The sequence below is a fragment of the Gopherus flavomarginatus genome, chromosome 19, assembly GCF_025201925.1.
Source record: "Gopherus flavomarginatus isolate rGopFla2 chromosome 19, rGopFla2.mat.asm, whole genome shotgun sequence".
Taxonomy (NCBI): domain Eukaryota; kingdom Metazoa; phylum Chordata; order Testudines; family Testudinidae; genus Gopherus; species Gopherus flavomarginatus.
In genome coordinates this window covers 18,952,274-18,973,228 of record NC_066635.1, presented here as the reverse complement: position 1 = coordinate 18,973,228, position 20,955 = coordinate 18,952,274, and the positions used below count along the sequence as shown (strand labels likewise).

The 20,955-nt window shown below is 39.3% G+C and overlaps 1 protein-coding gene across 2 annotated transcripts in view; it reads left to right on the top strand.

Moving 5' to 3' along the window:
* APPBP2 (amyloid beta precursor protein binding protein 2) overlaps window positions 1-20,955 on the top strand; it is a 41,943-nt gene that overhangs the window by 18,212 nt on the left and 2,776 nt on the right. Inside the window, exons 5-13 of one of the 2 annotated variants that reach the window (XM_050929322.1) lie at window positions 7,628-7,796; window positions 9,563-9,652; window positions 11,045-11,112; window positions 11,189-11,294; window positions 12,258-12,382; window positions 12,638-12,723; window positions 15,820-16,010; window positions 16,484-16,649; window positions 17,514-17,686. In XM_050929322.1, coding sequence (XP_050785279.1) covers window positions 7,628-7,796; window positions 9,563-9,652; window positions 11,045-11,112; window positions 11,189-11,294; window positions 12,258-12,382; window positions 12,638-12,723; window positions 15,820-16,010; window positions 16,484-16,649; window positions 17,514-17,686 — 1,174 coding nt within the window. Of the gene's footprint in view, window positions 1-7,627; window positions 7,797-9,562; window positions 9,653-11,044; window positions 11,113-11,188; window positions 11,295-12,257; window positions 12,383-12,637; window positions 12,724-15,819; window positions 16,011-16,483; window positions 16,650-17,513; window positions 18,079-20,955 lie in introns of those variants that run through there. The other variant, XM_050929323.1, reaches the window with a different exon arrangement.

Sequence of the window (20,955 nt, the reverse complement as noted above, 5' to 3'; positions counted from 1 at the left end):
GCAAGAATAACTATGCACTAGCAAAGTTGTATGCCAGGACATGGTTTTGCTTTTTTTTTTTTTTTATTGCTTGTGTGGACAGCAAAACAAATGCTTCTCCATATTAGGGAACAGTATCAGAACCTACACAATTATAGAATCATGTTTTCTTTTCATGTTAGCAACAAAACCCCAAACGTGTATTGCAATATGGATGTCCTTAAACAGGTTGGTTAATTATGGTTGCATGGGGACAACCATGGTTCTTGTAGTGCAGTCAGGCCCAGGGCCGGCTCCAAGTTTTTTGCTGCCCCAAGCAAAAAAAAATTTCTGCCCCCCCCCGGCCCCACCCAAACTCCGCCCCTTCCCCACCCCATTCCAGCCCCTTCCCCAAATCCCCAGCCCTGCCTCCTCCCCCGGGTGTGCTGCATTTCCCCTCCTACTCCTCCCTCCCAGGCTTGCCTCGGAGGGAGGGAGGGAGGGAGAAGTGGCGCAGCAGCGTGCTCAGGGGAGGAGGCCGAGGTGAGCTTGGGGGGGGGGAGCGGTTCCTGTGCCCTTCCCAGGGTTACTTCCTGCAGCCCTCCCAGCGCCCACCACCGCCGCAGTTCACCTCCACTCTGCCTGCTCCCCTGAGCGTGCTGCCACCTCTCCATTTCTCCTCCCTCCCTCCCAGACTTGCCACAAAACAGCTAATTCACATGGCAAGCCTGGGAGGGAGGGGGGAGAAGCGGAGCAGCGGCACGCTTGGGGGAGCAGGCGGCTGTGGAGTGGCAGTGAGCTGGGGGAGAAGTTTCTCTGCCTCCCCCGCCGCCCCCGGTTACTTCCTGCAACCCTCCCCGTACTCCCCACTGCCGCAGCTCACCTCCGCTCAGGGCCGGCTCCCAGCTTTTTGCGCCCCAATCAAAAAAAAAAAAAAAAAGGGAGCCGGAGTGACACCTCAAGCACATGCTTGGAGCGCTGATGTCTAGAGCCGGCCCTGGTCAGGCCCTTAGCTTTCAGTATGAAGTCTCTTGATCAGAAGCATAAGAGGGGAAACGGTTCTTTACATTCAGCCATACCACAAACAATAAAACACGACAATAGTTCAGGCAGTTCAAACTGAAGACATATCAAATAGCCAGGCTAAGAAACCCTTTTTACAAATGCTATATACAAATAAATAATTCTAAAAAATCCTTTTTGGGGGAGGAGGTGGAAGGGGGAGAAATAATTACACACAACTTCAAAGGCGTGAGACATTTAAGTAAATTAGTGGGTGTTACCATTTGATCGCTTTGCACTGCAGAATTCCCTGCTCTTACCACTGTGCTTGTATATTAGAAGGAAGTTGGATTTTTTTGTTTTCTTAAAAATGGAAATTTAATCATATCTTGCCTTCAGATCCCCCAGGTATATTGCAGGCAAATTTGACATCAGTCTCCTAAAAGCGTCTCCTGGTAGTCTGAAAATTTTGGAATATAACCTGTGCCGGTTTTTAATAATATGACGCTAGTTACTTCCCCTTTCCTGCACTTTAAATATAAGATTACTTGTACCCAGCTTTTTGCAATTGATCCTCACAGTTTACTGCAAAGTTACTGTAGCAGGGCTGGGTTCTTGGTGAACCTGAGCAAATAAAATAATTCAAAGACTAGCCCTAGGGTGTAAAGCCTCACAAAAGAGTGTGTAGCTTTTGTTCTTTACAAACTCTGTGATCATAAGGCTAGTTTTTACCAAGTTTTAACTTGTTAAATCTAATTGCCATATTCTGCCTACAAAAGGTTTTCAAGGAAGCCAAATATGTTTAAATATAGAACAAACTTTTGCTGTTTCTCCCAGCATCCGTATCCACTTCTCATTGGAGACAGTGGGCACTATCTTGTTCAGTCTCAAAGGGAAAGATTTAGCAACAAATCTCTGTGAGAAGGTACACACAGAATCTGGAACCTTAATTTGTTCTCAGCATAAGAAGCAAAGAATTTCAAACTATAGAAACGTGGCTGCAAAATTAATAATCCTTGGTAGTCAAGGAGGACGTGTAAGGAAGACACAGACATGAATACTCCGTAAAAATACAATTGTGTTAAAATAGAAAGATGCTCTGAACTCCTCATCAGTGACTTGGGAAAAACTGTTACTACTTTATTTCTGAGCACCTAGAAATGTCATAAGCAAGTTAATAAGTACAAATGTGATCACCACCCTAAAGAGCAAACAATGCAAACATGACACAAGTTAGGGAGATAGACGTGAGTATGAGGAGGAAAGGAAAAGAGGCAATAAAAATACATTTACTCACTGAGACAGGCGTATTGATGATCAGGTTCCTATTTCTAGTTTGTGAACACATCTTACCGTGATACTTCTTGTAATTCTAGTGTTGGACTTTTTATTTATTTATTTATTTATATTTATTTATTTATAAGATCTGACATATACTGGGAGAGATTATTCTGTTACACTGAGGTTGAAGGGTCTTGGATCCATGTTTTTCCAGCTATTTGCCTCATTACTCAGCAAGAGAGTTAGCAGCTGGACATGTTTTTGTGACAGAAAACATCTAGACTGCTGACCTGTTATCTAGGACAGCCAGCGATACCTGCTTTGGGACAACACCTCTAATGATGTTACTGGGAAAGATTAAAGCTGAAAATTGTAGATAAAACTGAGGATCTTAAGCCTATGCACCTAAGTAAGGAACAAAAAGGGAATCTATATAAAGTGTATAGAGTCCAATTGGAACTGGTTTTAAAGTTTGAGCTTTTTACACAGGATATTATAAATAGCATTAGGTTTAAAAATATTCAAGGATTATGGTCTTGCATTACTTTGGAGTAGTGTGTGGAGTTTGCTTACCACATATATTAGAACTAGTGGCACTGGCTGTAGTAAGTTACTATGAACAACACACAGAAAACATTTATTTACTTTATTTATTTATTGCTATGACACACGCTTTCTTCTTCTCTCTTCTGCAAGGAAACAAACCAAAAGGAGCATATATGTTATATGCTAAACTACATAGCGTAGCCAGTTGGTCTGGACCTCCCACTTCCTCCTCTTTGGTTCAGTCTCCTGCTAACTCTTCAAATTGCTGTAAGAGCTTCACTTTTATCTGCTAGCACTTACTGGTGTCTACATTTCCAAAAAAGGGATGTGTGCATGCACAGGTAATGGTTTTCTTTTAAAAGAAAAACATTTTGTCAAATAAAATCAGAGTATTCTCAAGAGGCTAGTAAGCCAGACATTCAGAAGGTCACCAGTATAAGCTTCGGAGGTACTTTCAGATGTCCTAAGACATCTTATTCTAGTTCTGAACTTGATCTTCTAAAATCCCAGGCTTTTGATAGGGATTTACACACACTCGCACACAATTAGATCAAATTACAAAACCCAGCTGGTATATTAAAGGGATTTATTACCTTTGACTGAAGCCTCCAAATTATTGGTTATTGCCTGTGGCCAGACACTGGTTTAGATGCACTAATAGAAGTTGACTCACCACAGCAGATCATGTGACTCCAGATTTAAAGTTTTTTTTTCTTGTCCTGTAGTGGCTCTCAGAACCTGATGACATACCAGAACAGAAACATTTAAGTTCTTGGAACACCATGCCTTGCTGTATTTAATGACACACAACCCCAGTAACTTTTCAAAATTAATTGACTTTGCTATTTGTGCATCATATTCCTTAATTATTATGTTTACTTGAGCAAATATTCACATCTGATTAGGTTGCATGGTACATGTGGTAACAACATTGTAACACTGGATCAACTGAAATTATTAGCCTGTAAGATTCCCATCTCATTTTGGATAACTTTTTTTTTCTTTAAGAAAGGTTTTTATTTTTCTTTTAGCTGGCTTTGTGCGTTGCTGATGCATAACGTGATATTGCCAGATTGAGGACTGTGTCACTGCAGTCAGTGTCCTTCCCGCAGCAGTCTGTTGTTGACTGTTAATCTAATGTGTTGATTCAGTGGTGCAAAGTCGCATTTTCTTCCTTGTTCTAATAATTGATTATAGTTCATTGTTGCTTATGGTAGGAATTGCATACATATACACCTCTACCTCAATAGAACGCGACCCACTATAACACGAATTCGGATATAACGTGGTAAAGCAGTGCTCGGGGGAGGGGGCTGCGTGCTCCGGTGGATCAAAGCAAGTTCAATATAACACGGTTTCACCTATAACGCAGTAAGATTATTTTGGCTCCCGAGGACAGCGTTATATCAAGGTAGAGGTGTATTTCTGTATATGCAATGCAACATTATGATGATATTTTGAATATCTGCCTAGTTTTCTTGCTAAATTCACCTGCCTTCAGGATTTCAGATGAAAGTTTTACTTTATTTTTCTGAACTTTGATCTTCCTAAACTAAATATTAAATTTAATAAATGTTTTTCTGTGCCTTTGTAACAGAGTAACTTAGTCTTAAAGAGACCAAGGTAGGTGAGGTAATACCTTTCATTGGATCAAGAGACAGGTTTTAGAGTGACCCTGCAAATAGTTTAATTTTAGCACTTACAGACACCGAAACTCTGATGGGGAGAGCTGGGAGATGTAAAAAAATGAGTAGTTTCACAAATCTTGTGCAAACACTCGCCCTCTTAGAAAAGTACTATATGAATATAGAAGGTTACTGGTTAAATTAAGCAGAGTTAATATGCATAATTTCTAGGAGTTTCACATCTTTTATTTTGAGTTTGGTTTACTGTTGCTAAATTGTCTCTAGTCACTTACATTCTGAAATAAGTGTCTATTGGTAGACTAGGATCCAAAATAAATTGTTTTGAATTCACATCTTTTATGATATTCATGCAAGTGTGTATATAGATCACCCCTTATGTGGGTTTTCCTGTGTACACTTGGTGACAAAAGTTGGGTAGTGTGCAGTGTGCTTACTTCAGATGGTTTGATTCATTATTTACTTTTGTTGCATAGCTTCCATTTTGCTGTTGGGTTTGCTGCCACCCTGTTCCATGTGAAGGGTTTCTATACAGGCAATGTTCATTATTCTGTGTCACATTTTCTGTTCTTTCGCTTTGTTGACATTTTGTAAAATATCTAGTAGTTAGCTAGAAAGTTGATATCTCTTTGTCAGGCTTGTTCTTTCTTTGTAGGAGGAGTTCATATGGTTGGAATACACCTGTCTTGTGCTTGGGGCTCTATTATGAAATTTTTAAATACATTTTTTTATCTGGAATTAGTGTTAGAATTTACCATGAGGCATTTCAGTAGGGTGAATAGTTTATAGGGAGAAGCTGTGCTGGCTGCCTGCATTTATAGGGTGCATTTGGCTGTATTACATTGCTGTTGCAGGAGGTGTTAAAGCAATAACTTGAAAATCCTCTATCTAATGATCACAGAACCTTGGATTTAGAGGAGGAGGAGGATCCAGACAAAAGCGTCATCTTTCCGCTTTTTTCTCCTGCCTGGAGTATGAGAAAATCCACCATAGCGTCATCTTTCCGCTTTTTTCTCCTGCCTGGAGTATGAGAAAATCCACCATAACCTCATAGGATGTGTCTACACTGAAATTAAAAAGCTGCTGAGTCAGCTTGCAGGGCTCAGACTGAGGAGCTGTTTAATTGCCATGCGGATGCTTGGGCTCAGGCTAGAGTCTAGGCTCTGGGAAAGCTCAAACATCTACACCGCAATTAAACAGTCCCTTCTCCCAAGCCCCAGGAGCCTGAGTCAGCGGGCATAGGCCAGCCACAGGTGTCTCACTGCAGTATAGATGTACCCATACATAGAGTGTGCTATGTGGCTGCAGGGCAGTTGATTGACAGATCACATTATTTTTAAAGGAACAGACCCTGTTTTCAGTATGTTACATCTTTCTGCTCCACTTCACTTGCTTGTATTTCCTATGGTAGGTCATCCTCCTGATGTGCTCTATTTTCTCAGTACCTGTCAAAATATATTGCCCCTTTCCTAATAACAGATTTTCAGGATGTACAAAGGAGATACTCATCACGTGTTCTAAAAGGCAGACACCTGTAGCTGAGGAAGCACAGCTGTCTCTTTTCTTAGCCTGTGCTTGGATAAGGAAACATCTCTGCCTTTAGGCGTGGAATATGGCACAAGACACACATTTCTAATGTATAAGAAGGTGAATAAACATCAATTTAAACTTACAGAAACATTTTGTTTGTATTTTAAATAGATGATTCCAGGAATTGTTGTTAGCTTACACAGAGAGAGAACAGACTTCAACCCTGCTGCATTTATTGTCTGCAGGTGGTAGCTCCGTCTCCAGAAGCCATTGTTAATCCTGTAGATTGAAATGTACCAGGGCTAGAATGGCACATAAGGAAAAACTTGCATTTCAGTTCTGTTTTTTATGGGTCACCCAAGCCTTTTTTTCTCCCCAGTTGCATCTGTCCCTAATGGGTGGGTGCTCCAGGGGCATCATCAACTCCTGTGGGTGATTTAGGATGATGGATACTATCATACAAAATGGCTGAACATGGAAACCACTGTTTCCCTTCCCTCATTTAGACCTCTTGCAGGCACTTAGCTATTCACTCCCCACAGCCATTGAGGACAAACTGTAAACTTGTAGTTAGCTGCATCTATAACCATTTAATAACAATTGCTGGCCAGGCAGGACAAGCAATTACATAATTCTTCCACCTCCCAACAGCTTAGAGAGTAAGAGTTCAGAATTTACATTACTAGATAGATTTTTTTGCTGTAAATACATTTAAACTCTTTAGAGAATTTTTCTACCTAATAAATATAGGGTCCTATGTTACTCTGCACTTTTCAGTAGCTTCCACTTTTAACCTAACTTCTCCAAACTCCTAGACACATTCACCTGGAAACACTTAGTAATATTTGGAATACAAAGCATTATCTACTTAGCTAATGTATTTCTAGAGTGACTATGATCATAGCAATTAAGGATAAGTATTCTTTTGTCTTTCTGCACTAGAAGAGACTTCTTCCAATATAGTGAAGATTATTATCACTACTACAATATGCACTCAAAGGCAGCAGTGCGCTGTTGTGGGCATGTTTCACACAGAGCTTAGATCAAGACCAAACAACATTATCATCCCTGCCTTTCCAAATAAGGAATTAATCTTTCAAATTAATATGGTTTCACGTGTCAGGGATGTGATGTAAGCCTCTTGTAGAATAACCTCCATGTGTATGTTTAAGAGTTACAGTGCTGTTTAAAATAAGGATTGGATACATTTGTAGAGAGAATGGAGAGGTTTCGGATGTGGAGAGGCAAAGAAAATTAGCAAATAGTTTTTACTTCACCATAGAACTGTCATGTTGGAGATAGTTGTTTCAGTGTAGGGCTGAATGGATTTTATTAAGGTTACCAAAGGAAAAAAAGCCCAGTTGTTTGAATGTTTTAAAAATGTCTGAACCGTTTGTTGTTATATCTAAGACATACAAAACAATTTTTACTGTTTGTAAGAGTCAACAGAAAACATGGCATTGCAGAACACCACTATCTGATATTTCTTCGGCAGCACTGGATTCAAAGCAAGCATAATTTTGTGAGGTGAAAATAGCTCAACCCTGGTATAATTTAGGCTATCAGATTACAGATCTTTGATACTGCTGTACATTGAAGTCAATTATGGAAAGCTATTTAGAAATAGTGTAAACTGTTCCAAGACTATTTTAATATATTTTCCTCAGATTGCTGCATGTACGAAATGGCAACTGCAAATACCACTTGGGAGAAGAAACGTTCAAACAAGCTCAGTCTTATATGGACAAACTTGCAAAACATGGTCAAAAGGCAAACAAAGCAGCACTTTATGGGGAGTTGTGTGCACTGCTCTTTGCAAAGAGCCACTATGATGAGGTGAGTGGTGTTTTTTTCTTCAGAGGAGTTCTCATTAACCCTGTTATGATTCCCTGTCACTGACTCTGTGAGTAGTCTGGGCTGGTTTTCTGACAAAGACTTCTGAACGAATAAGGGTGTTTGGTGGGGGGGAGTGTGAGAGAGAGAGAGATTAACAGAAAAATATTTTGTTTAGTGAGGGTTTTTTTGTATTTCCTTCGCTATTTCCGGTAGACTGTGTTAGAACAGTAATTGGTATGGTAGTAGGCACTGATACATATTAGATTCTCTGATCGTATACTTCATTTTTATCAATTAACATAAACCACAAGGGGACCAATGTTACTTTAATTGGTAAGGTAAAACTCCCATTGTTTTATCAAAGCCTTGCCTGAACTACAGATGGGCTGCAGAACCCAGAAGTACTGGTAACATGCAGAAAACTGTCATGCTGTTTTATACAATTTAAAAAGTGTTTGGTTGCTCCAAATAATTAAAATGACTTGGTTTTAAGAAATACATAAACATAATGAAGAAACTCCCAAAATATATATTTTTATATTTGAGGACATTTTAAATTGTTTTTTTCCTCTTCCTCATGTTCTTAAAAGCTATTCTAGTATTTGTGTATATCTGGTATCCTATAGCCAAATGCATATTTGCCTGTAATTTCTTGTGCTACATATTTCACAATAATTACACTGATAACTACAGTAGAAACTCAGTTATGAACACCAGAGTTATGAGCTGACCAGTCAACCACACACCTCATTTGGAACCAGAAGTATGCAGTGGGGCAGCAGCAGAGACAAAAAAGCCAGTACAGTACAGTACTGTTAAATGTAAACTATTTTAAAAAATAAAAGAAAAGCAGCATTTTTCTTCTGCATAGTAAAGTTTTAAAGCTGTATTAAGTCAGTCTTCAGTTGTGAACTTTTGAAAAAATAACCATAATGTTTTGTTCAGAGTTACGAACATGTTAGAGTTACTAACAACGTCCAATCCCAAGGTGTTCATAACTCTGTGGTTCTACTGTATATTGCAAAAAATTGCTGTGAGTTTATGGATGAGAATAGCAGAGCAAGCTGAGTATTTTGTGTGAATCTGATTTCAGAAAAACTGTAATAAACTGTGCTTGCTTTCAGTTCCCAAATATTTTAAACCTGACCAGAAAGTCCTAATATTATGTGCATTGGTAAACATAATGTAACAATAAAAAATTACCATTTTCCTCTTGCCTGAATAAGATAATGCTTTGTAATGTTACTGCAGAATAACATCTGGAAAGTTAGAAATTAAATTAGGTTTGCCTAAGATTTTTCAAATTCAAATGTTAGAAAACACTTGAAAAAATTAATCTCTGACTTATCCAAGTATAATTAAGTAAACATTTGTAGTTGGGCTTTCTAAGTAGAACCAAACATGTATGTGTTTGCTCCTTTTCCTGCTAAAAGAATGTCTGTTTAGAGAACAGTACAGGGCCATGATACAGTGTACAGGACTACAGTCTCCAAGGGGTTCTGAGTCCTGTTCCTGACTCTGTAGCTGACTCTTTATATGAATTCAAGGAAGTCATTTAATCCCTCTGTCTCTTTTTTCCTGGCTGTAAAATGAGAAATATTCCGGAATTCAGGCTTAAATAATAGCTTTAAAGCAATTTAATTCCTAAATCAAAAGGTGCTATAAAAAGTCAGTCTTTTTTATTATGAGGGTCAAGTTATATTTCCTTCATGTTTCAGCATAGTTGAGTTCAAAGTTTATTATGTTGATATCTTTTTATTCCGCAGGCTTACAAGTGGTGTATAGAAGCTATGAAGGAGATCAAAGTTGGCTTGCCAGTAAAAGTAGTGGTGGATGTCTTAAGGCAAGCTTCAAAGGTGAATTTAACATTCAGATTAGTAGCATAGTTACAAATGAGATCTATCAAGGCAAGCTTATATTAAATTAACATATTTTAAAGTATATAGAACACTTGGATAACCTGTTCCAGTTCAATGGCATGTTATCTTGTTTGCCCAATGACTTTGCCAACCTCTGTTTAGTGCCTAAAACCAACTACTTGAATTTTGGATGAGCGAAGACTTGGCACATCATTTAAAATTATACACTTTAACCTTCCTGCTGTGAAAAACTGAGTTATAGCTGATTTAAGGAACAATATTATCTACAGGCAGGTCTGTGTATACATTTACTGTGTGGCCTGTTGGTGTGTAATTATATAATCCTGAGGTGCATTAAAAGTTACCTAGTCAGCAGTACACATCATCAAGGGCCACATGGATACTTAGTGCACACCACAGTCAAGCGCTTAGATCTGCACCGCAGCATGCCACGTAGTGAGTGGGCGATGTAGACAGTTAGCTCTCTTCCCTATCTTATCATAAGTAGGTGAAATGCAACAGTTTTTTCTGTTTCAAGTGCTGATTCCCGAGGGTATTCACTGTGTGCATTGTGTGTCTTGGACCAGAAGTTCTTCAGTAGCAGTGTCCATTGTTCTGCACCTGCACGCTATGCCTTCTTGTGCTACAGATTGCGGGCATATGTGTCGACACAGACTGCCTGACCACTCAGTTGCTGCCACTCAGAAGTTGGGGGCACAGGATCCTCCTGTGTCCATTTTCTCTTCTTCCTCTTTTTGATTACCTGTAAATAATTGCAAATAGCATCTGGGGAGATGTTCGTGGATTAACTTCAAAATTCTTTAGTAATCATGGTTAAGGCTGTAACTTAGTCACGGAAGTCATGGAATCCGTGACTTCAGCCTGAGGTGGTCGAGAGCTGCAGGGTCCTCTGCCGCCTGCTGGGGCAGGAAGCTGTGGGGTACTTCCACCACCTCTGGCGGCCCCCAAAACTCCCCACCAGTGGCAGCGGTGGGGGAACCCTCCAGCTCCCAGCCGCCAGGGGTGGCGGGCAGCTCCAGGCTGCTGTGGAGGAACCCCTGAGCTCCTAGCCTCTTGCGGGCAGCCCCTAGTCTTTGCAGCTGCCCCGCTTGAAGTAGTGTGGGGATCCGCAGATGCCCATTTTGTCAGGGATATTTTTAATAAAAGTTAGGGGCAGGTCACGGCTTCCGTGAATTATTCTTTTTTTTCCCATGACCTGTCCATGATTTTTACTCAAAATATCCGTGACAAAACCTTAGCCTTAATCATGGTGAATATTTTGAAACTGAAGGTACTAGTAGGTGAATAAGTTAATATCTAGAACAGACATGCTTTGAAAATACAGTCTCATGTAAACTTTATTTCCTGTTTGTTGTTTTATTTTTTTAGGCTTGTGTTGTAAAACGTGAATTTAAGAAAGCTGAACAGTTAATAAAACATGCAGTATATCTAGCGCGGTAAGTAACACTACTGAAAATACCATCTCCAACTATCTTCCATTACTGCCACTTGTTAACATTTTTGTCTTTCCAGGGAGCATTTTGGAGCCAAACACCCAAAATATTCAGACACTCTATTAGACTATGGATTTTACTTGCTCAACGTAGATAATATATGCCAGTCTGTTGCAATCTATCAGGTAAGTTGCAGTGTCCTGTGTCTTTGTTCCTTTTTTAATGTTGATAGTAATTCAAGTATTTCTATTTGAGCTCATGTAACAGCTGTCTGGGCTAACTGAGAATTTAGGTTTTTGGGGTTTTTTTTTTAAATACTTCAGAAATATTTGGTATACAGTAGTGTAGTTCTTTTTTTTTTTTTTTTTTTTTTTTAATTCTGAAGTGTTTGCTTTTTGCAGTAGGACTATGTATACAGATGCATGCACTCCTTTTTTTTCTGGCTTGCTAATATTTTGAACTAGAAGTCACTAGTCAAATAGGTATGATCATATTCAAATATAGCATTTTTTGGTATCGGTCACTTATTTGCTTCTCAAGTAAATCAAGTAACAAACTTTCTTAGCTCATGTCTATATTAAAAGGTAAATTAGCGTACATTTGCTCACATTTTGGTTTGAGTGATTTATTTCAGTTTAGCATAATCTGGTGGAAAAACTAAACCCAATAATTTAAAACAAGCCCCAATAATTTAAAACAAGCTAGCAAAGTGTTCTTGAAGTAGAGTATGTTGAAGATTTTCTGTTGTAGAAATACTTGTTAATTTCTAGAAAGTCATTTATTTTTTTCCTTAAAAAATAAACAAACTGACTAATGTGGCAGGTGCATTTTACTATATTATCCTAACAAAAGGAGAGAGAGTAAACTTGTTAGGGTGTCTGTTTGCAAAGAGCTTTTATATAATTGTCCTGTCTTGGAAGCTTGAATTATACTTTCAGATAAGCATTTTGCATTTAGTTTTTCAGGTATCCTTAGTTTTAGAGACACAAATTGAATTCCCACCTGAGTTACGAATTTCTGAACCACAGTAAGAATGGCATCTCAACACGCATTTTCTGTATAGAGCTAGTATTTCTTTAGATTTAGAAACATGATAGTAATTCAAGAAATGTTCAGAATATAAGGGGCTTTTCTTGTGACTATTTCAGACAGCTCTTGATATCCGACAGTCAGTGTTTGGAGGTAAAAACATCCATGTAGCTACAGCTCATGAAGACTTGGCTTATTCTTCTTATGTTCACCAGTATAGTTCTGGAAAATTTGACAATGCACTGTGAGTACTACGGTTGTTTTAAGCAGTGAGAAAATGTTGGTCCCTAATTTAGTGCAGTAAATGGGAAGAAATGTACTTCATAAATAGTTTGCAAATGGGCTTCTTGAAACCAATTAAATAGCTCTAATTCTTATAAAGTATAAATTGGGTCTACATACTTTATAGATCCCTTTTTATTTGGTGATGATTTGACCAATAAACTTTAGAGAATAAGAAAATTTAATTTAAAAATGTATGTATTTGAACTTGTTTCAGATTCCATGCAGAACGTGCTATTGGCATTATCACTCACATTCTTCCTGAAGATCACCTTCTCTTGGCCTCTTCCAAGAGAGTTAAAGGTAGCCCATTTAGTTACAGTACTGGAGCATTGTTAATTTAATGCCTTATAGGTGGACGTCAGTTATTGAGTTGCATTTTATTTCTGTTGTCCTACAGAGGTAGTGTAACACTGATATTCCTTCCCCCCTCTGCACCCACTACTAAGTAACAGTTCTGTTAATTGGTCTGGCAATAAAAACTGTATCTTAAAGAGCCTTTCCTAGAAAGTAAAGATGCAGGTAATTTTTCTTGTATTTTCACCATTGTTTTATACACTCATAGCTTCCCTAGAATTCTACATCAATTCAATGCCAAATTCTATGTGGATTTAAAGGGTGGGTTAGCCAGGTTTTATAGAGGTTTGATATGTCTCTCTGTCTGGCCTGACAGTGTTGTGGAGGCCTTGTCCTCCCCCTCCTTAGCAGCGTTTCATCTTTCTTTTTAGAAACAAGTATTTAGTTTTAGGGCAGTGGTTCTCAACGTGTGGTATGCATACCACTGATGGTGTGCTAAGTACTTCAGTTGGTCTGTGGAGCAGATTTTTGTCACATGGTGACTCAGTCTTCAAGCAGTGATGGTTCTTACTAGATGCAGCCCGGTTCAGAGCTCTCATGTCTGAAGGCTTCTTTTGACTAACTCAAGCAAAAAAGAAAGTACTTCTCTGCATTTTGCACAGCTGTTTCATTACTTTCCCAGATAGTTTTTGTTGTAAATGCAACTGTGATCAAATTTGCAGATGGCAGCAAATATATAGGAAGACCAGAACCAAACTGTGAAGCAATCTGGAAGAATTTAGAGCAGTGGCAACTTCAAATGATGAGAAAAGATTCTGTACTAATAAATGTTACGTCTTACAGTCAGAGAGACAAAATAAACTTCATCAGTAATATGGAAGATGTAACCTACTGTTGTGACAATAGCATTAAAATTAATTAATACTTCTCCTTCATACTGTCATCTTATTAGTCAGTGTAACCAACCCCTGTAGTTGCTGAAGGGAAGGCATGAGAGGTTAGAATGGAGGTATCCACAGGAGGTTCTCTGTCTTAGGAAGTGAAGCACAGTCTGGGAGGTAGGGATGTAAGAGTGAAAATCAAAAAGATGAATGTCAGGAGTCCAAGAGGAGCTTAGAATATATGCACAATGTGAGAGGCTGTTGGTGTTTTTCCTAGCAAATATATGAAATTTGAACCTGAAAATATACTGTCTTATTGGATGGGGTACTTCTCTCTCATATGTGCTTTCTTTTTAAACCAAAAAAAACGGTCTTCAGTTCCTGGATGGGAAGCACTGCAGATAAATCCCTTACAATCTTAGGGATAGGGGAGAAAATGCCTCTTGCTTTTGTCTAGTATCCCTTTCTGTCTGACCTGGTAATGGCACTGATGGGCTTAGTACAGGGGCGGGCAAACTTTTTGGCCAGAGGGCCACATCGAGTTTCCACAATTGTATGGAGGGCCAGTTGGCGGAGACTGTGCCTTCCCAAACAGCCAGGCGTGGCCCGACCCCCCTCCTGCTTCTTGCCCTGTGACAGCTGCTCCGGGACTCCTGCCCCATCCAACCTTCCCATTCCCTGCCCCTGACATCCCCCGGAACCTCCACCCCTGACTGCCCCCTGGCACCCCATCCAACCCCCCCTCATTCCTGACTGCCCTCTTGGGACCCTTGTCCCCTGACCGACCCCTGCCCCTGGCTGCCCCCCAACACTCCATCCAAACTGCCCTCCTTCCTGACTGCACCCCAGGGCCCCTTCCCCATCCAACCCCTCCTCCTCCTTTCTGACAGCCCCCGGAACCCCTACCCCTGACTGCCCCCAGCTGCCCCATCCAACCCCACCTCTCATTCCTGACAGCTCCCCAGGGACCCCTGCCCCATCTAACCACCCCTTCTCCCTGTCCCCTGACCGCCCCCAGAATCTCTGCCCCTGACTGCCCTACGCCACCCCCTCCAACCCCCCCCTCATGCTTGACTGCCCCCTGGGGATCCCTGTCCCCTTTCAACCCCTCTGTTCCCCACCCTTTGACCACTCCAATCTCTGTCCACACCCCCTACCACCACCGCAAATTCCCCTTCCTTCTGTCTAAACCCCTCTGCTCCCTGCCACCTTACCGCACTGCCTGGAGCACCGGTGGCTGGCAGCATTGCAGCCGCATCGCCCAGCTGGAGCCAGCCACGCTACTATGCAGCTCATAGCACTGGGGCAGGCTGAGGCTCTGTAGTTGCACTGCCCCAGGAGCTCACAGCACCATTGCCCAGAGCTTTGCTCGGCAGCGGAGCGAGCTGAAGCTACGGGGGAGGAGGAACAGCAGGGGAGGGGCAGGAGCTCAGGGGCCGGGCAGGAGGGTCCTGCAGGCCGGATGTGGCCTGTGGGCTGTAGGTTGCCCACCTCTGGCTTAGTAGAAAGCTGTGCCTGAGGCTTGAGGAATAGGTTAGCCTGACCTGCAGCCTTTGAAGGGATCGAGAACATTATCTGAAAGTTGCATTGCACATCTCTTAGGTAATAAAAGAAACCAACTAGTTCTATAGTGGTATAAGTTCTAGTAATGCTTTCCTGTAGCTATTGCCTTCCTCTCTCCATTCCAGTTCTTCTGTCTTTTCTGACATGTACAAATATTCATTACTGCGTGTGAACTGGCTTAATGATATGGGCCAAAACTCTATGAAGTCTTAATTTGCTGGGGCTTCCATAACTGAAGAACTGCTGGAAACAAGAGTCTGTGTATACAGTATTCCTTATAATGCCTAAACTACTTTTTTCTTCCCACACAGCTTGCTTTGAAGTATTAGTTTTGACAGGGAAGGCTAAAACCTATTTCAAATGCTGTCTATAGCACAAAGATATATTTGTAAAGTATGACTAAGCCCTTGTAAAAATTACTGAAAATATAAATCCTCAGATGAATTTCATGTGGACTTGAAAAGCGAACAGATACAAAATCCAACCTATCTCTTAATAGGAAACAATTAACAGGGAACACAAAGTCTGATTGACAGTCTCTTCAGTTGTATGTGGTGGCGGTTTGTGAATATAACCTTATGGGATTTGTCTTTCTATTGCTGATATCTCTGTGTATCTAGAACACATTAGCATGATTTTTTTTCTCTTCCGTATTCAGCACTTATCCTGGAGGAGATTGCTATTGACTGTCACAATAAGGAAACTGAGCAGAGGTTACTTCAAGAAGCTCACGATTTGCACCTATCTTCACTCCAGTTAGCTAAAAAAGCCTTTGGGGAATTCAATGTACAGACAGCAAAACACTATGGCAATCTGGGCAGACTTTATCAGTCAATGAGAAAATTTAAGGTAAGACCAGATGGCTGTTAAATTTCCCAGTTAAAAATCAAAGTAGCTATTGCAGAAGTAGCTCTAAAGGTAGCACAACTTAGCAATTCCATCATAATAGATGAGTATTACCATTTTTTAATGCTCTTCTGGTTGTTTAAACCTGACTGTACCCATGGGTGCTCTCTTCTGAGATGGAAAAAATTTCCTAATACTTAGCACTTCACCACTCCAAAGGATTGTACAGATATTAACAAAAACTACTTTCTTACACAGCAAGGCAGTGTCAGAGCCTAGAGATCCTGATTACCAGTCCTTTGCAGACTCCACTGCATTTCAAGCCTTTTGTAGAATCAGTGTTATGGCTTCCTCTAGATTAGCTGTCAATTACACCACTTCTTTTTATGTGTGATGTATTGGAATCTTTGTCTTTTGTTTTTGTGGGAGGGTGTAATGTCTGTCCTGGCTTATTTATGTGGTTTTGGATCTTTCAGGAAGCAGAAGAAATGCACATCAAAGCAATTCAGATTAAGGAGCAGCTTCTTGGTCAAGAAGATTATGAAGTCGCCCTATCAGTGGGACACCTAGCTTCTCTCTATAACTATGACATGAATCAATATGAAAATGCAGAAAAGCTTTATCTGAGATCAATAGCAATCGGTGTGTAATTTTTAGAACAAATTACTGTACTGAGCAGTGATGATAGAGTAAAACAATGGTCTTTGTTAATAAAAGTATAAATGAATAAAGGAAGGTTGATGCCATACATTTGTTTAATGTATATGTGGATTCAATCCAACTATGATGCTTACCCTTGAACTGCAAAAAATATATGTTAGTGTTCCATGAGAACCCAGTCACCAGTAGCTACAAAACAGTAACTTTTAGTTTTTAAACTAATGGACTCTTGAAACATTTAGGAAAGTGCCTATTTTAGAAAGTCCAATTAATTATTTTGGAGTTTAACTTTTTGGACCGTTACCTACAGGTTCATTTTAATCATGATTTGAAGCATGAATTGTAGCCAGAGCTTCAAAGAAATGGAAAACCGATCTGTCCAGCAGCCCTTTTATGATGCAACTTGCATCCCCCTTCCTGGATCATCTGCCACTTGCAGTGAATTTTGCCCAAGGAAACATTCAGTTAATAATGTCAGATTTACCACAGTCTTCTAAGGTAGTTCAGTTAGTGCTCATAATTGATTGGGGTGAGGCAAGGTGAATAAATGTCATGAGACATCCCTCTGTAGATTCCCTCTTTTCATGTTGGGTTATGATCACAGTTGAAATGTGGTTGAAATTTAGTAGGGTATTGAAGTACAGGGGCTGAAGTGCATTGGGGTGTAGTCACAGGGAAACTTACACATGGCACTCCTTTTGTTAAGTACTACATTTGACTCCTACTAACAAAAAGATGATGAATATGCAGTTCATATTATCAAAGGCAAAATGACCTGAGAGATGCAGAATTAAATGTGGTTAAATTTCGTGTTCTTCAATTTTATTTTCTTTTGGATTTCTTTAGGAAAGAAGCTTTTTGGCGAAGGTTACAGTGGACTAGAATATGATTACAGAGGTCTCATTAAACTGTACAATTCCATTGGCAATTATGAGAAAGTATTTGAATATCACAATATTTTGGCCAGTTGGAACCGGTTGCGGGATCGGCAGTTCTCAGTTACAGATGCTCTGGAGGATGTAAGCACCAGCCCTCAATCTACTGAAGAAGTAGTTCAGTCTTTTCTGATGTCTCAGAACATTGATGGACAGAATAGCTAGAGAACTTGGTCAATTAATTAACCAATTAAGTTTTTTCCCCCAGATTACAAGGGAAAGTCATACTGTGAAATCTAAACCATGTAGTTTTCTGGGGGCTGGAATTTGCATTGAAACACTGGTCTAGTCCATTGAAGAGTGCCCATACAGATGAATAATGAGTTAAGTTCTTATCAGCATGTGTATGGCATGTTTAGTTTGGCTTATTGAATTTGAATACCAACCACCAGGATCCCCTTCCCCCTTCTCTTGCAAAAGAAGCTACTTTACAGGAAATCTGCAAATAAACTTAAATAAAACTGTTTAAGAGTTAAGAGTTGCATTCTTATTATGAAAGGAAGGTTTCAGCAAGAAAATTCTTCCAACAAGTAGAAATAATAAATACTCTATTGTAAGAAATGAAGAAGGTGTTTATACTTTATGCATTGTAGCAGAGCTAATGATAAATATTAACAAAAGAGGAAATGCCCTAGCTTTGTTTGCTGCCTTATGAAGAAAAGTGGCAAAGAACCACTCCAGAAAGAAATGTATGTGTTGTAAACCACGCTAGTTTGTTATGGAAGTAACTGCCATGTGTTGTTTTTAATCATCTGAATTGGACCAGCGTTCATCTGTAAGTGATAGAAGATCCAGTAGACCAGCAATCCAAATTTCCTTTGGTACTTTACAAGAGCTATAATAATTTTCCATAAAAGGACCAGGAGAATCAAGAGTGGACCAGCCTGTGTAGAAAAGAGTCTTTGGACCAGTGGCTTTAATTTAATATTTCTGCCCCTGCATTCACTTTTACAGTAGAAATATTTCATTTAGTTGTACGATCAGTGATAATACAAAAATATATTCATGTGATAGATACAAAACTAGGAACTGAACGTTCTTTAGCAGTTGCAATGGCATGTTTTCAACTAGTAAGCTTATACAGATGTTAAAATGTCAATGCCATAAGCAAAAACTAGAAATGCTTAACTATTTGCTGCAGCCATTCTTTTCCTTTTTAAATGGGCTTACTCTAATAATTGAGGCAGTAACTTGTTTATACTGACTAATAGTTTTGTATTACAATCCAGTTCAATTTTATGTTTCTGAAGATCACAACTTACTGTACAGTTTGCAGGGGTCAGTGGAAAATGCCAAAAAAGCACAACAGGTCATTTTTTGTGATGCTTCATTTCTACATTAAACAATAGTACAACCAGAAACTGATTCCTCTATATTAATTTAAAAATCATTAGTCAGATGTAAAGATCCCTTAACAATGCCTATCTCACTAGCTTGTCTTAATTTTTGTTTTGCGTTTTTTGTTATTTTGTTTTGTTTAATTGAACCAAGTTTGTTTTAATGTTGAGGTAATATTCAAAATTTGAAAAATCTACGTAGCATAGCAAACTAGAAATAAGTCATTGCTTTTACCTCAATTCTTATTATAGTGGCACAAACAGTGCCTCTATAGTTAAGGGTCTGTCAGTTTTCCCCCCTATTTTCAGGGGTTTATAATTTGGCTGTGAAAATTCAGTCCAGGTTGAAGCATGGCAAACAAGGTTCCTACAGTACTTGGAGTGAATTTTTTTATTTGTTACGAAGTTTTTTTTTGTCTTCAGAAGATAAGAGTGCGGAATACAAAAAAATAGAAGGTAGTGATTTCAGACACTTCGAACTTCTATCATTTTAATAATGGCTTTGGTTTTAAACTGAAAAGTTGCAGGCCAATAGTTTTGTAAACTAGTGCCTTCAAGTATTTTTTGAGGGGGAGTAACACCAAGTTTAAAAATCAGTTACTTAATTTGGAAATGTGGCTTTAGTGCTAGTGTAGTTGTGATTCTTTCTTTCATTCAAAATAAGGGATGGCATATGCACACCAGTAGAATAACTAGTAGCATTAAGACTTCAACAGCTTTTAATGATTTATTGCAGTCTCTCAAAAGCCAGCTTTTCATAATTTTACATGTAATCTTAAACTGTATTAGATTACAGTAATTTTTGTTCAAATGAAAATTAGACTTTTTTAAATGTCCCCAGACACATTTGTGAGATACATTGCAACTAAATAAATATCTAAGTCCCTAAATATTTGTTTATACTTTAGGAATAATTATAGACTATCAGGTAAATAATATGCATTAAATTGATACATTGTTGTGAGAACTTGTTCTCATATTTTTAAACTTTTTAAATAGTCACTTTAACACTATTTAAAATAATATCCTTTCTTTTATTTTAAACCTCAAAAAATCAGGGAAAAAAAGCTTAAAATTCTGTCCGAAACAAAACTAATGATCTATGTATTGCAGAAGTACCTAGAAGCCTCAAACTAGTAAGTAATCTTACATTCTCTGCAGATTCCATATGCTCTGGATTCCTAATTTTGGGTCTCTGCTTCTAGTTTGTAACTAAAGAGGGAACTCCCAAGTTCTCAAGGTTTTGTTTTTTATCCTGAGATACTGATAGATGTCCTGTGCACTCACCTTTGCCACTTGCTCAGACTCCTTTATTGTTCTATCATCAGTTCCTTTCTAACCTGTCAACAACAGTTTCCAAAAAATGCCACAGTTCCAGTATCATTCCTGCTTCTCTCCTGACTAACTTAATTTTGCTTCAGGGACTCTTGTCTTCCCTTGTTGCATCAAGCCTAAAATTTAGATTATAGACTCTTAGGGAGCATGGATACTGTCTTATTAGTGTTGTAAAGTATCCACCTTCTCTTTTTCCCTGAGGGGGTTGGCAACTGGGAAGTTGGGAGGGCACAACGCGGTTCTGTAAAGTAATGTCGTCTTTTCCCCGATTACCTAACAAAACATTTCAATTCTTTTGACCAAGAACTTTTTTTTGCTTTCCAGCACACACTGGCTATATTTCAGCCAGTGCAACAGATGCATTATGTGATCACTCAGATGGAGATGCATGTGCTGTTGAAGCATTTCCTATATTCCGTAATGCTCGTGGGGTTTTATCTAGGGTGAACTTGAAACCCTAAAAGTTACCCAGAATTTTTTTTCTTCTTCCAGCAGGCTACGTGGCCTAGAGAAACATGACTTTAAGCCCATGAGTACTCCCAATTCAATAAAACTACTTGCCTGTTTTGGTACATTGCTGAATTGGGCCCCAACGGACTATCTGATTGCATCTCACAGCTATGACCTAGCAGGTCTGAATGTCAAAGCATATTACTTGCAGAGTAGAACAGCTGTGGCTGG